Source organism: Schistocerca gregaria, chromosome 4, assembly GCF_023897955.1.
Source record: "Schistocerca gregaria isolate iqSchGreg1 chromosome 4, iqSchGreg1.2, whole genome shotgun sequence".
Classification (NCBI taxonomy): Eukaryota; Metazoa; Arthropoda; class Insecta; order Orthoptera; family Acrididae; genus Schistocerca; species Schistocerca gregaria.
Genome location: NC_064923.1, coordinates 218,489,623 through 218,506,320, shown reverse-complemented (window position 1 = coordinate 218,506,320; position 16,698 = coordinate 218,489,623). Strand labels below are relative to the sequence as shown.

Below are 16,698 nucleotides of genomic sequence, written 5' to 3'. Positions count from 1 at the left end.
CCAGTGGGACACACTCCACGTGTTTTAGGGAAACACGTTTTGTCCGGTGTCAAGAGGAGACAACCATTAATGTGTAGGGGGCAGTTCAAATGAACGGCGAATGATGGGTGCCTCTTAGGGAAATGGCAGCAAGGAAGAGTTAAGGACAAGTGCACTCAGTGTGTATGCCTGGGGGCCTCATTCAACATGTTGAAGAGGCTATTCCAGCAGACTTTGAGGGAAAAGGGTGCGGCCAACAGCAGATTTTTTGGCAAACAGTGGAACAAATAATGCCTTCTGTCTGGGCTCAGAGATCATACTTGGGTCATTCCAGCGACTGGCAGAGATGGTTGAGAAGACCACCCTTGTGCGTGGAGTTTCAATGAAGCTCACAATTTGCAGCATTGTCCCCATAAGTGATGTTCTGGTTTTGGTTCCGAGTCAAGTGGAAGAAAGGAACCACAGACTTTGAAGGTTCTATGACAAACAAACTGGGATGAGACTTACAGTATTTACGCCGTAGGGTTGAGAACTGTAGGGTCCCCCTGAATAGGTCAGGTGTGCGCTACACATCAGAGACTGCTAATCAGATAGCTGACTGTGTGTTGGGCGCACACAAGTTTTTTTTAAAAAAAATTTATTTTTATTTATTGATTTATTTTTTACATTAGGCAACACACTATCCAATCAAGTTAACAACAGCTGTAGGAAACTGAGAACTATCAGTGTAAGATTGAAAGAAATGTCTCTCACAGGACAGAGTATTAAAACAGTTGCAGAATGTTGGATGAAACCTAAAATTGATACCAGTGAGATTTTTGGGGAAAATTTAAGTGTACATAAAATTGATAAGCAAATGGGAAATGCAGGTGGGGTAGATGTTGCAGTAGACAAGAAACTCAATTCCACTGAGACAGAAATTGAAGCTGTATGTGACTGTTTGGGCAAGACACATTACCAGGGGGTGGGCATAAAATAATTAAATCACTCCATTTCCCACCGGACTCATCTGTTGATGTAACTGAAACATTTAAGAGAAAATCTCAGTTCACATGTATGTAAGTTCCCCTATCATTTTGTAATCAACAGAGGAGATTTTAGCCATCCAACAAGTAATTGGGAATATTACAGTGTTTGATAGTGTGGGCGTGATAAGACATCCTGTGAAACTTTGCTACATGTCTTCTCTGAAAAACTACCTAAAACAGAAGGTTAGGAACCACACTCACAAAGGATGTATATTGAATCTAATGGCAACAAACAGACCTTATGTCTTTGAATGGTTTTGGCAACAATGATTACCAAGGTACAAAAGACAACTAAAACAAGCAGAAAGATAAACATGTTTAGTAAACTAGACGAAAAATCAGTAGTGTTATATCTCAATGAGGAACATGAAACTTTCAGCACAGGCCAGGAGCATGTGGAGGAACTCTGGCTCAAGCTTAAAAGAGTAGTTGACCATGCACTGGATAGGTATGTACCCGGTAGAACTGTTCATAATGGAGGGAACCTCCATGGTCTAGTCACTGTAAAGAAATCATTGATTACTGCATAATAGCTGTACACTAAGAGATTTTAGGATACCAAAACATCCTAGATAATACCTTACACAGATAACTGCCTATCTATGCTTCACTGGAGCATGGTAGACAGAAGAGCTTGTTTCAACAGGCAACTGCTAACACCTAACAGCTGTCAGATCAGGTCTTGGATCTGCCACACCTGTCACAACAACTGGTGACAGGGTTTTCTCAGATACTTATTTAACACCATCTAGGATGGGCGCAACAGGGAAAAGTCTGGCAGGATATAATAATTTAGGAGTAAATAAGACCACTCACAGAATACTGGTAGTGTTAAAGTTGTCGGCAGGTGCACACAAACGAGAATAAAAACTTACTAGCTTTCAGAAGAAATGCTTTGACAAGGTAGAGTACGAACACACACTCTGCTTGTATCAGAATTTTACGCCCCCCCCCCCCCCCAAGCCTGATGAACTAGCATTCCCATGTCATAACACTACCCTACTGCCTTTTCACTCCTCAAACTCACACTTTGTTACTCAGTTCCCTATGCAACCTCCTAATACTTTCTTTCATCCATGTCCCACACATCAGACATTTTCTGAGAACCATCCCATCCCAATGGATCCTTGCAACACATCTTTCACTCTTGTGATCCACCTGGCCTCAATCTCCACTAACCTACTGTCCCCATACTCTTCCCGAACGGGTTCCCTTCTGCTGTTCTGTCACTCCTACCCAATCCTGATATCTTCATATGTGCACCCCTCACCTCACCAGCTTTGGTAGCCGTGTATCATATGCCCAGCCCATGCAACTGCCACCTTTCTCTCCAGGATTCCTAGCCACCACTTCTGCTGCCTACCACTGGACTGTTCTCTTCTGTGGGTGCGCCTGTTGATGGCTCAATGTTTCTACCATTTAGAATGGTATAGAAAAGGAGACACACATAATGAGAAGGAAAAGATGGCAACTGTCAAACTCGTCAGCTATACAAGTAAAAGGACATTCACTGCAAAAAATTTAAATGTAACAGTTTCTGTAGTTATAAACTGGAGAAGATGAGGTATAAAAGCAACAACAGCATAAGCATAAGAAAACGTTTTACAGTTGCTAAAATAACAGGTGCAACTTTAAGTTATATTTTATCAAACACACCTGAATCTATGTCTGGTTACTAGTTATTTTATTTGTACTGAACTTACAGTATATGACTGCTCCTGCTTGAGAACCATGTTGCGTAACTCTTGAAGTTCGTTTAACATCTCTGCCTCTTGTGAAACTTCTGGACTACGGTTGTTACTCCACAAGATTTTATCCTCTGGATTGCTAACTTTTTTCACACACTCCTATTAATAATGGTGACAAAAATCATAATCAATACTATTAAAAAACAGTTACAAATAGCAAAAGAAACTAATAATAGAAAACAAGGTTACCAAATTTCATAAGCAGGGGTAGGTTTGGGTAAATTCCAGTATAAAATACAATAAATCTTATATTGTAAATTTCCTTGGACGGACACACACACACACACACACACAACACACACACACACACACACACACACACACACACACACACACACACACACAGATGGCATTAGGCAACACTAGTCCTACAAAGAAATTCAAAGTTGGAAAAAGATATATATAAATAAAATGTGTAACATATAAATGCACTCTCACAATTTCTGCCAATGGTAACATCAGCACATTCCCACTAATTCAAAAAGTTTTGTACTGCTGAAGAACTAGAAACTGCCTCCAATTTTGAAGTACAAGTTTATATAATGGGTAATACGTATGGAAATTTCAGAAGTGGTTTCCCTCTTCTTTCTAATCTAATTTACATAGCTATCTTACATCGTATGCTGCTTACAAAGCTGTAATGGAAGTGACAACCAACTGTATCATTACACACACTGAACTACAGCACCACACTACAATTTCAAAAACACAATATAATGGAAGACAACATTTGCCAAAGAAAACTGAAACACACGTTTAACTGGCCCTTTTTGAAAAACCGTTGCTCTAATCATTATCATTTCAACTTCTTGATGAATCGTTACTAGGAGTAAGAGTGTCAAATGAATTATCATTAAAAAAATCATTGGAAATCGTGACTTGATAGTGTACAATTCATTAAACAGAATAGTGTTTATAGTGGGCACAAAAATTATATAGGCAGATAATGTTAGTTAGAACAGGAGAGGAAATACAGGCAGCAAATGTGAGAATATGTTATGTGTAGCCTATATGGAAGGAAATACAGGTCATTCAAAGGACCTTCCCCATTCACTGATTGAAAAGGCAGTAATAACAAGAAATCACTCAAACTGCCAACAATATGAACATTCTGCCAGGAAATGTTCTTTTTAACAAAGAACTCTTACCCCAAGTAACTGATACAACTTCACTATCAATTTCCATGTTCAACAGACACACACACTATTACTCTTACCACTGTATTCACCATTTCACCTCCTCCAGCATTTAAATTTCAAATGCTCTAATTTCCTTGTAGCCTCAACTCAACCTTTTTTTATCTTCAACCCAACTTATTGTCCTGGTATTCCAATGAAATATTTCTTTACATGAGTCAGTTACAGACTAAAAATTATTATAGAATCTAGATGGTACATAAAATAAGCAAACATTAAATTTTCATGCGTGCCTTCTATTGTTGCAAAATAAATAAAAGGGCAGTCTTCAGGTTATGAACAGTTATTTACAATATGGTATAGATGAGGGAAGTTAACAATGACATGAAATTAAATTGCGTACACTTCAATTCTAACGTGTTATGAAAATGATAGATAGTTGCTACTCACCATATAGCAGAGATGCTGTGTCACACACAAAATCTCAGGCTGCCAAGGCCAGACTTTCTACAAGTCAGCTGCTTTGTAACAAATTTGAAGGATGAAATGTTCATTTTCTGGCTCTCATTTTTTCATAAAATTATGATCCATGTGCATATTTTGTATACTCAGCTACAGAAAAAGGGATACTGACCCAACTTATGTACAAAAACCGGATGACGGCTTTTATGATCCATGTGCATATTTTGTATACAGCTACAAAAAACGGGATACTGACCCAACTTATACACAAAATCAAGTGATGGCTTTTGAATGTGAACCAAAAACACCAGGGAAAGTGTGGACGAAAATTCAACAGATTTACACGAGTATCTTAAAAGAGGGTGAGCTGAAGATGGAAGAGAGATGTGTATCTTACGGTGAGAAGCAAAAGACATCTGATGTTATAAGTTATGAGACAAAAGAAAGATTCAAGTTCACTTGACACCTAGTTGCAGCCTCTCTCTTTCTACCTGAGATACCGTATTTACTCTTATGTAAGCCACACTTTTTTTCCGATTTTTGTAATCCAAAAAGCCGCCTGCGGCTTAGAATCGAGTGCAAAGCAAGTGGAAGTTCTGAAAAATGTTGGTAGGTGCCGCCACAACTAATTTCTGCCATCGAATATATTTAGCGCTACACAGGCATGCTTTGTAGGCACAAAGATAAATACTGGCGCCAAAACCTCGGCGTCAGTTTAAAAGAGAGAGAGAGAGAGAGAGAGAGAGAGAGAGAGAGAAGGTGGAAGACGAGTTCTTTTTCTCCGCACCGAGTTTCGACCACTGCATTTTTATACATTATCCAACGAAGTAAATGCAAGTTCCGTATTGTTCATCTTCGAATGTAGCAGTATTCCAATGTACTACGAAAATCCGACATGCAAGACTGTTTGGGATATTTGTCAATATGGCCAACTCTACTTTCTGAATTTTTTCCTACCTGTGAGAAAAGATGGTTTCTAATAGGAACCTGATGAAATGTGAATCACATGCAGTATTCTCTTCACCATACGAGTAATACGAATATCAACATTTTGCCATGTATTCTTTCGTGTTTGCAGTTATCTCATTTAAATCCTGTCTGCCTAATAAACTACGAAACTAGAGTGAGACAACAGCACAACGCGGAAGAATATATGTATCGTGTCATGTTTATATTCGTATTATTCTTATGCCTAACAGTGATACAGTCAGAAATGAAGCACGGCAACTGACTTAGATTTTTAGTTCTAAGATGACTAATTTCTGTACAGAATTTGATGTTCTAAAGAAGCGGTCACAAAGATTTTCAAACGGAGAAACATTTTCGCCTAACTCTCGTTCAGAACATTTTCTATCATACGCAGTCTATTATTTGCTTCTTGTTGCTCATTATCAAAGAAAGCAGCAGTGTAAGTAACAACAAACAGCAGTCTCTTGCCATTGTTTCGCTAATGAGACTATTACTCTCTCTCTCTCTCTCTTTTTAATTGTAAGCGGCGGTAGTGCGCACAAAAGCAAGCCACGCCGCGAGCGGCGACAGGCTGTAAACACGCACTATCAGAATGCGACAAACAATGCGTGACACAGTACAGTAATGCATTTTCAGCTTGGAGTGACGTAAACATCTATAACAAAGAAAACAGTACTTATCAGATCAAAGTAAAATAAGCAATCGATTCAAACCAGACGAAGCACGTGAAAAAGGAAGGGTACCCGTATAAATACGGACGGAGCGCCTGATGCATAGCAATGGCTATCTGGTAAACCTTAACTGCTAAGCTCACAACTCGAACCTAACTACTATAGCTGTATCGTCATTCATTCGACCTAAATTGTGTCTCATATTACAATGGACCAACTTTGTTTTGATTTGGAGGTGCGGCCTAAAACTTTACTCTCCCCTTGAATTTCGAGTCTCAAATTTCCGGTGCGGCTTAGATTCGGGAGATTTTTTCCCTTTGTTTCGAGTCTCATTTTTCAGGTGCGGCTTAGATTCGAGTAAATACGGTATTCACAATTTACTCTATGTATTATCCAGACAATTCTCTTTCAAGTTGTTGTTGAAACCTACTCTTTTCTGGAAGTAAAGAAACTCGAACAGAGCTCTGTCATTTATGGCAGAGAGGAATTCAAAAGTATGTGTGTAGCATTGAGCAAATCTATGAAACTTTTGAAAGCAATAATTACAATGATCATGTCAAACGCAAAACATTGTTTTTCATCACTGAAACACTGTATATCAAAGGTTTCTTACAGAATACTATAGACCAAGAAAGACTTTCAGCATATGCAATGCACTCTATTAGATGAGCCCTCATTTTAGGAGTTCCTGACTTTAAACAAAGAGTGATCAAAAAATTTGTAAATATGATGGAAATAAGAATGGGGTTCCTATACAAGTGGTAAGCACCACAAAAACAGCCGAGATACAATGTAATGTCATTACTATCAGTCCTGCTGAAAATGTATAATGAGGCACGCAGGCCTTTTACTTCTGCATACACAGCATTGCAATTCATCTTAATTTGTTTTATTTTGCAAAGTAATACCTTTTTCTGTGTACACATTTTGATGGTGCTATTAAGTAGATGCTGCAGTGACATAACAAGCTACCAGCTTATATTGCAGATTAAAAAAACACTAGCAGTGCACTGATTTCCTCTCCTTTATTAATGTTTTTCTTGTTGAGCGAAGTGCACTATCTATTTTTTTGAGTCAGAAGCTTCAATTGTCATTCATTTTTTCCTTCTTTACTTCACTGACATGTTTATTCCCAAACAGAATACGTTTTTGCAATACGTAACACTTAAAAGAAAGAAAGGAAGAAAGAAAGAAAACAATACAACCAGCAGTAAGCTGCAATGAAAGTTTTAACAACGATCTTGATGGCGATTCCCCAAGCCTTCCCTTGCAGTACGTTTCTGCATACAGGAATGCTGCTGCTGCTTCACCATTACTTGCAACCAGCCTGATAAAATGCAGGGTGAGTAACAGATGACTGCAACTTTGGAATGATACTGAAATATATTGGAATACTCACTGAATCAGTAGGTGTGTTATTTCATAGCAAACCACGTAAAGTTTCAAAGTGGATTTGTAATTACAGTTCAATGTGGCCACCATTTGTGATACAGCAAACATTCCACTGGTATTAAATGTCTTCCCATACTCTCGCCAGATTGGGTGTCACTAATGCAACGGTAGCAAAGATTCATTTTTCAAGTTGGCCAAACTGTCTTGTAGGGGAGGAACATATACAGTGTCTCCACCCAGAACCCCAGATAAAGAAATCCAGTGGTTAAATATGGGGAGCGAGATGACCACACAACTGGCTCTTCACAACCGATCCACCGACCTGGGAAACATGTCTCAATGAAATTCTTGAGCCAAGAATAAATTGTAACCCTGCAGAATTCATTTCATGGAACCAAAACGCACAGCAAGCACACTGCACCAACAAAGGGAACCATTTCAACTATTACGGGTGCCACAATTTTCCCAAAGTGAAATTCCCTGCTTTCCAGACAACTTTTAGCATTTTTCACTGACAAATTTTGAGATCTCAAGGATAAGTAAAGACCTAAGTTGGCAAAAAAAAATGTAAGGAGTTCTGTACTTTTAAACATGTGAGCAAAAATCTAAAGTACTAACACCAACATCTTTTGTAATGAACTGTTCTTAGATGGAGAAGCCAAACCAAATGGTATGTGCGTTTCATTAAGACCACTGTTATTTTATTTCAGTAAAACGAAATATGGGGACAAAAACACAAATTTAGTTTGAGTCGCAAGACAGATTTAAAATACTTCCACTGATTTCAAAAACAATAGGCCTCTTGAAAGAAGTGGCGAAGACTTGTGTAAACCAACAATATAGGTGACCGCCAATAAAATGTTGGTTCTACTATGTTCGTTGTTGTTGCTTATTGCCCACTGTGTTATGTCTATTATTTTACAAGTATTGTGTGATTTTTCCTTCAAGAAATACATAAGTACATGGCGTACAAATTGCCACAATTTTCTTCTTACCATTCCTATATTTTATTACATAACTACTTTTGAAGTGCCAAAATTCACTAGAATAAATAAAATGTCATCCTCTCACAACTAAATTTTTGTTCACAGCCTATGTCAGAAAACGAGAGCACACACACACATTCACTTAAACATAACTCATGCACATGTGACTACTGTCTTCGGCCAATTTGTCAACAGTAACAAGAATCAGATCCACACAAACCACAGCAACAAGAAGTGGTGGCAGCACAGGCCGCAAGCTGGTGGGAGTGGTAGAAAGGGTAGAAGCAGTAAGCATGAGCAGTGCACGTACTCAGCTGTGCCCAGCCAGTGGCAATGCATGACGTATCAGTAAACAAACCATTGTATCAACCGAGACAAAAACGAGATTTTCTCCAGTGTTCCCCCCTGCCCCCAAATTTCCTTGATTTCCAGAACTTGTGGCAGTCATTATGCACTTTACTGGCAATCCTGCTGGCAGAATGGCATACTGATTCACTATGTTAATCAAACTCGACGTTGTTTGCTTCAAAATGATAGATCTATCAATTTTTTTAAGTTATTTCAATACATTTTTATATCATTCCCAAAATCGTAAAGTCCTTTTTGCCTATCCTGTATTTTCCCTGTCACTGAATGCAAACAAACGAATGTTCTTTCCTTTGGACCTACAGTAATTGTTAGCTTCAGAACTGAAAAACATTTCCTCATTTCTGAGTATATCGCACTTGTAGACAGCTTTAAATATTATTCTTTGCCATGTTTGAAAGTTTTAGTTATGACTGTCATCAATATTGTGGTTGATCGCCAGCTTTTGCTACAGTTTAAGCTTTCTAAATTTTGCAAAAAAGTTAAATTAATTTCCACACCTCAGAGACTCACAAGGAGAGGTTCCCAAAAGTGGTTGGGTCGGTTTAAAAGAGGAGGAAACGGACCAAACTACGAGGTCATTGGTTTCTTGTTCTTAATAAAACAATGCCACAAGTGTGAGAATAAAACAGACGAGACATATAACACAAAACAGAAAAAAAGGAAAAACCAAAAGAACGACGGAAAGGTAACAAACACTAAAAGGAACAAAAGAGGACAAGAAAACAACAGAGAGATGCTAAAAACAGAAGAGAGAAAGCACATAACAATGCCTGGCCGACCACGGGAATAAAAAGACAAATCCAGCCACTCTGCAACACATTAAAACCTCCACCTTAAAAGCACTAGGGAGAAGGACACAGAGGGACAAAACACCTGCACTAAAACCTACAGAGAAGTGTAAAACCCACTCTCACAGATAAAACGTAAAACTAAAGCTGCTGTTGAGGCATTGTCACCCAATACCAAAGGAAGGGTGCTGGAAAAGTTAAAAGTCCACCACAGAGAGGCTAAAAGTGGGCAGTCCAGCAAGAGGTGGACGACTGTCATTTGGAGCCCACAGCGGCACAGAGGTGGGTCCTCGCGATGTAGTAGGTAACCATGGGTTACCCATGTATGGCCAATGCGGAGTAAGTAGAGGACAACTGATTCCCTGCGATAGAACCTCATGGAAGACTTCCACACATTTATAGTCTCCTTAATGACACACAGTTTGCTGTGAATACTGTTATACCATTCTGTCTCCTAAAGCCGGAAAACCCTGTGGCGTAAGAACGCAGGTCAACTCCGGAGAGTCCCATCTCGAGAAGCAGTTTCCACATTGCCTGTTTGGCCACCCTGTCGGCAAGTTCATTGCCGGTGATTCCGACGTGTCCTGGGGTCCATACAAACACCACCAAATGGCGGAACCATTACAGGGCATAGAAGGCTCCTGGATGGCTGCTACCAGAGGATGACGAGGGTAGCACTGGTCGATAGCTTGTAGGCTGCTAAATGAGTTAGTACATAGGAGAAATGAAATGCCTGGCCATGGGCGGATGTGCTCAAGAGCACGAGATACGACTGCCAGCTCTGAAGGGAAAACACTGCAGCCATCTGACAAGGAGTGATATTCAATATGTCCTCCATGAACATACGCAAAGCCTATGTGACCATCATCAACCATCAAGCCGCCGGTGTAAACCACTTCACAGTCCCAAAACACGTCAAGAATTGAGAGGAAGTGACAGCGGGAAGCGGCGGGGATAATGACGTCCTTAGGGCCATGCAAAAGGTCCAGACGAAGTTGCAGCCGAGGCATACACCATGGAGGACGTGAACAGACCGCAACACCAAGTGGTAAAAGGAAGGACTCTAGTTCGGAGAGCAGGGACCGAACGTGAACGCAATCGTTAGCCCCGACCTGGGCCGCCGATGAGGGAGATTGACTGCCGCAGGTGGAAAAGGAGGCGGTAATTTGGATGCTCAGGGGAACTATGAATGTGTGCTGCGTAACTGGTGAGCAGTTGCGCACGTCTGATCTGCAATGGAGGGACACCAGCCTCCACCAGTACGCTCATCACCGGACTCGTCCTGAAAGCTCCTGTGGCTAACCGAACCCCACAGCGGTGCACAGGGTCAAGTAAATGCAATGCTGAGGGCGCTGCTGAACCATAAATCACACTCCCATAGTCAAGTCAATATTGAACAAGGGCTCTGTAGAGCTGCAGCAGCATGGAGTGATCTGCACCCCAGTTGGTGTTGCTCAAGCAGCGGAGGGCATTGAAGTGCTGTCAACGCTCCTGTTTTGATGAAGATGAGGCAGCCAAGTCAAACAAGCATCGAAAACCTAAGAATCGATGTCTCCACTACAGTGAGTGGATCATCATTAAAGTAAAGTGCTGGTTCCGGATGAACAGTATGACACAGACAGAAATGCATGACATACATCTTCATGGCGGAAAACTGAAAGCCATGGGCTAGAGCCCATGACTTGAGCTTTGTGGATGGCTCCCTGTAGGCGATGCTCAGCAACACCAGTGCTGGAGCAGCAGTATGAAACACAGAAGTCGTCTGCATAAAAAGAAGGTGAGACGGAGGGCCTGACAGTTGCTGCTAGACCATTACTTGACACTAAAAATAGACACACACTCAATACAGAGCCCTGTGGGACTCCATCCTCCTGGATATGGATGGAACTATGGAAGGCCCAACTTGGACATGGAAAGTATGGAGCAACAGGAAGTTTTGTATAAAAATCGGGAGTGGGCCCCAAGAGACCCCACTAATACAATGTGGCAAGGATATGATGCCGCCAGGTCATGTCATATGCTTTACGTAAGTAAAAAAACACGGCAACCAGGTGTTGGCGACTGGAAAAGGCTGTTCGGATGGCAGACTCGAGGGACATGAGATTATCAGTGGTAGAGCGACCCTGGCGGAAGCCGCCCTGACACGGAGCCAGTAGGCCACGTGACTCCAGGACCCAACCCAACCTCCAACACACCATACGTTACAGAAACTTACAAAGAACGTTGGTGAGGCTGGTCGCTACCCACATCAACCGGGTTTGAGCACCAGAATGATGGTGCTCTCCCGCCATTGCGATGGAAACACGCTATCACACCGGATCTGGTTGAAGATGACATGCATGTAGTCAGATGAGAGAAGTTTAATCATCTGGCTGTGGATCCATCAGGCCCAGGAGCTGTGTCAGGGCAATGTGCAAGGGCACTGAAGACCCCCCACACTCTGAAAATGGGGCATTACAGGATTCACTGTGGCATGTAGTGAATGAGAGGACTTTCCCTTCCAGCTGCCGTTTGAGAGTGCGAAAGTCTGGGGAGTATTTCTCCGATTCAGAGGCTCGAGCAAAGTGCTCAGCAAAATGCTCGGCCACCACGTTTGCGTCAGTAGATAACATGCCATTTATAGTAACACCAGGAACACCTGTTGGGGCTCTGGTACCTGAAAACAGGTTTGATCTTTGCCCAGACTTGGGAAGGTGATGTATGGCACACTATGGTTGAGATGTATCTCTCCCAACACTCCTGCTTCCGTCGTTTCATAAGTTGGTGAACGCGGGCACATAGCTGTTTAAAGGCTATGAGGTTCTCCAGGAAAGGGTGCCACTTATGCCACTGTAGAGCCTGCCGACACTCCTTAATTGCTTCAGCGACTTCCAGCGACCACCAAGGGACTGCCTTACGCCAGGGGCACCCTAAACAGCGAGGGATCACGTTTTCTGCCACAGAAACAATTTTTGTTGTCACCTGCTCAACCATCATATCGATGTAACCGTGTGGGGGAGATTCAACGGTGATAGCAGAGGTGAAAGATTCCCAGTCCGCCTTGTTTAAAGCCCACCTGGGCAGGCATTTGTGGGCCTGATGCTGGGGCAGCGACAGGTAGATGGGGAAATGGTCACTACCACACAGGTTGTCATGTGCTCTCCAGTAGATAGATGGGAGAAATCCTGGGTTGCAAATTGATAAATAAATGGCCTAGTAACTACCATGAGCCACAAAGAAATGTGTGGCGGCCCCAGTTATAAAGAGGCAGCAGAGGTTGAACTGAGTCAGTAAAGTCTCGACATCTCTGCCTCGGCCAGTAAAGAACAGTGGCACCCCACATGAGGTTATGAGCGTTAAAATCTCCCAAAAAGTTTAAGGAGTTAATCAATCAGTCCAGCTAACACATTCAGGGGTACTGTACCATCTGGAGGAAGATACACACTGCAGACAGTTATTTCCTGTGTCGTCGTCATTCTGACAGCCACAGCTTCAAGAGGGGTTTGAAGGGGCACAGTTGCACTACAGACTGAGTTTAGAACATGAACGCCAACTCAACCTGACACTCGATTATAGTCGCTACGGTTCCTGTAATATCCCTTATAGCCGCAGAGGGCATGGGTCCACATTGCCGTAGACCAGGTTTCCTGGAGGGCAATGAAGATAGCAGGTGTAGAGCTTAACAGTTGCCGTAGCTTAGCCAGGCGGTGGAAAAAACCACCGCATTCCACAGGAGGATGACGTCATCGTGAGACTGGGAAGGCACGCAACATTCAATGAGGCAGTTTACGCCTCAGGGTCACCTGCTGCCACCGATTTCTTGCCTGAGCAGTCTATATCCATTGTGTCTGAGGGTCTGGCGAAATCTAGATCCTCAGCGGATGCCAGAATCTCCACCCCATCCTCAGATGCAGAGCTTGTAGGTAGCAATGGTATGGGTGCCACCTCAATTTCCTTGTTGTTAGGGGACTTCTTTTTGAATCTCTCTCGCTGCTCCTGACTCCGGGACTGAGGACAAGTGTGAAGCACTAAGACCAGCTGCTTTTGAGCTCTTGAGGCACTGGCGGGTGTCATCTTTCCCACTAGCAGACAGCTAGGAAGGGAGTGATCCAAGGGACCCCTTCCTAGCGAGAGACGCTGAAGAAGGCTCATGCTTCTCCAACTTATTAGTGGGGATGGATGTCCCCGATGGTTGGAGGGAGTGGGGGGTTTGCTCCCAAAGTAGGTGGTGTGGGAGCAACAGGGAGGAAAATACCCCCACCACCATCAAGGGAGCAGGTATAGTCTTCCGGCTGTGAGAGGTGACTAGGGGTTGGTGGAGCTCATAGTACCAAAACTGTTGTAGCGGCTGCATAAAATGATGTCATACATACAGGATGCAGGTGTTCAAATTTTCTCTTAGCCTCAGTGTAGGTCAGTCAGTCCAGGGTCTTGTACTCCCTGATTTTCCTTTCTTTATGGAGAATCCTGCAGTCTGGCGAGCAATGCGAATAGTGCTCTCCACAGCTGACACAGATGGGAGGCGGGGCACATGGAGTATTGGGATATGATGGGCGTCCGCAATCTCGACACGTGACGAAGACATATGGCCAAACTTCCAGCACTTAAAGCATCACATCGGGGGAGGGATATAGGGCTTCACATCACACCAGTAAACCATCACCTTGGCCTCCTCAGGCAACATATCACCCTCAAAGGCCAAGATGAGGGCACCGGTAACAACCTGATTATCCTTCGGACCCTGGCGGACACGCAGTATGAAATGTACACATTGTTGGTCTAAATTGGTGTGCAGCTCATCGCCAGACTGCAAAAGAAGGTCCCTGTGAAATCTGATCCCCTTTACCATATTTAAGCTCTTATGGGGCATGATGGTTATAGAAACGTCCCCCACTTTGTCATAAGCAAGTAATGTCCGTGACTGGTCAGAGAATGCTGTTTTGATCACTATCTCATTTTGGACAATCCCTCCACCTCCCCAAACTTGTCCTCTAAATGCTCAACAAAAAACTGAGGCTTCATCGCCATGTAAGATTCCCCTTAAGATCTCGAACATACAAGGTACCGGGGTGAATAAGATTTCTACACCTACTACATCTTCATCCACACTCCGCAAGCCACCTGACGGTGCGTGGCGGAAGGTACCCTGAGTACCTCTATCGGTTCTCTCTTCTATTCCAGTCTCGTATTGTACGTGGAAAGAAGGATTGTCGGTATGCTTCTGTGTGGGCTCTAATCTCTCTGATTTTATCCTCATGGTCTCTCCGCGAGATATACGTAGGAGGGAGCAACATACTGCTTGACTCTTCGGTGAAGGTATGTTCTCGAAACATTAACAAAAGCCCGTACTGGGCTACTGAGCGTCTCTCCTGCAGAGTCTTCCACTGGAGTTTATCTATCATCTCTGTAACGCTTTCGCGATTACTAAATGATCCTGTAACGAAGTGCGCTGCTCTCCGTTGGATCTTCTCTATCTCCTCCATCAACCCCATCTGGTGCGGATCCCACACTGCTGAGCAGTATTCAAGCAGTGGGCGAACAAGCATACTGTAACCTACTTCCTTTGTTGTCGGATTGCATTTCCTTAGGATTCTTCCAATGAATCTGTCTGGCATCTGCTTTACCGACGATCAACTTTATATGATCATTCCATTTTAAATCACTCCTAATGCGTACTCCCAGATAATTTATGGAATTAACTGCTTCCAGTTGCTGACCTGCTATTTTGTAGCTAAATGATAAGGGACCTATCTTTCTATGTATTTGCATCACATAACACTTGTCTACATTGAGATTCAATTGCCATTCTGTGCACCATGCATCAATTCGCTGCAGATCCTCCTGCATTTCAGTACAATTTTCCATTGTTGCAACCTCTCGATACACCACAGCATCATCTGCAAAATGCCTCAGTGTACTTCCGATGTCATCCACCAGGTCATTTATGTATATTGCGAATAGCAACGGTCCTATGACACTCCCCTGCGGCACACCTGAAATCACTCTTACTTCGGAAGACTTCTCTCCATTGAGAATGACATGCTGTGTTCTGTTATCTAGGAACTCCTCAATCCAATCACACAATTAATCTGATAGTCCGTATGCTCTTACTTTGTTCATTAAACGACCGTGGGGAACTGTGTCAAACGCCTTGCGGAAGTCAAGAAACACGGCATCTACCTGTGAACCCGTGTCTAAGGCCCTCTGAGTCTCGTGGACAAATAGCGCGAGCTGGGTTTCACACGACCGTCTTTTTCGAAACCCATGCTGATTCCTACAGAGTAGATTTCTAGTCTCCAGAAAAGACATTATACTCGAACATAATACGCGTTCCAAAATTCTACAACTGATCGACGTTAGAGATATAGGTCTATAGTTCTGCGCATCTGTTCGACATCCCTTCTTGAAAACGGGGATGACCTGTGCCCTTTTTCCAATCCTTTGGAACGCTTCGCTCTTCTAGAGACCTACGGTACACCGCTACAAGAAGGGGGGGCAAATTCCTTCGCGTACTCTGTGTAAAATGAAACTGGTATCCCATCAGGACTAGCGGCCTTTCCTCGTTTAAGCGATTTTAATTGTTTCTCTATCCCTCTGTCATCTATTTCGATATCTACCATTTTGTCAACTGTCCGACAATCTAGAGAAGGAAGCACAGTGCAGTATTCCTCTGTGAAACAGCTTTGGAAGAAGACATTTAGTATTTCGGCCTTTACTCTGTCATCCTCTGTTTCAAAACCATTTTGGTCACAGAGTGTCTGGACATTTTGTTTTGATCCACCTACCGCTTTGACGTAGGACCAAAATTTCTTAGGATTTTCTGCCAAGTCAGTACATAGAACTTTACTTTCGAATTCATTGAAAGCCTCTCGCATAGCCCTCCTCACACTACATTTCACTTCGCGTAATTTTTGTTTGTCTGCAAGGCTTTGGCTATGCTTATGTTTGCTGTGAAGTTCCCTTTGCTTCCGCAGCAGTTTTCTAACTCTGTTGTTGTACCACGGTGGCTCTTTCCCATCTCTTACGATCTTGCTTGGCACATACTCATCTAACGCATATTGTACGATGGTTTTGAACTTTGTCCACTGATCCTCAACACTATTTGTACTTGAGACAAAACTTTTGTGTTGAGCCGTCAGGTACTCTGTAATCTGCTTTTTGTCACTTTTGCTAAACAGAAAAATCTTCCTA

At 42.7% G+C, this 16,698-nt stretch overlaps 1 protein-coding gene across 1 annotated transcript in view; it reads right to left on the bottom strand.

Moving 5' to 3' along the window:
* LOC126267097 (transforming acidic coiled-coil-containing protein 1) overlaps positions 1 to 16,698 on the bottom strand; it is a 320,226-nt gene that overhangs the window by 63,898 nt on the left and 239,630 nt on the right. Inside the window, exon 11 of the mRNA XM_049971979.1 lies at positions 2,711 to 2,854. Within this exon, the coding sequence (XP_049827936.1) occupies positions 2,711 to 2,854 (144 nt within the window). The remainder of the gene's footprint in view (positions 1 to 2,710; positions 2,855 to 16,698) is intronic.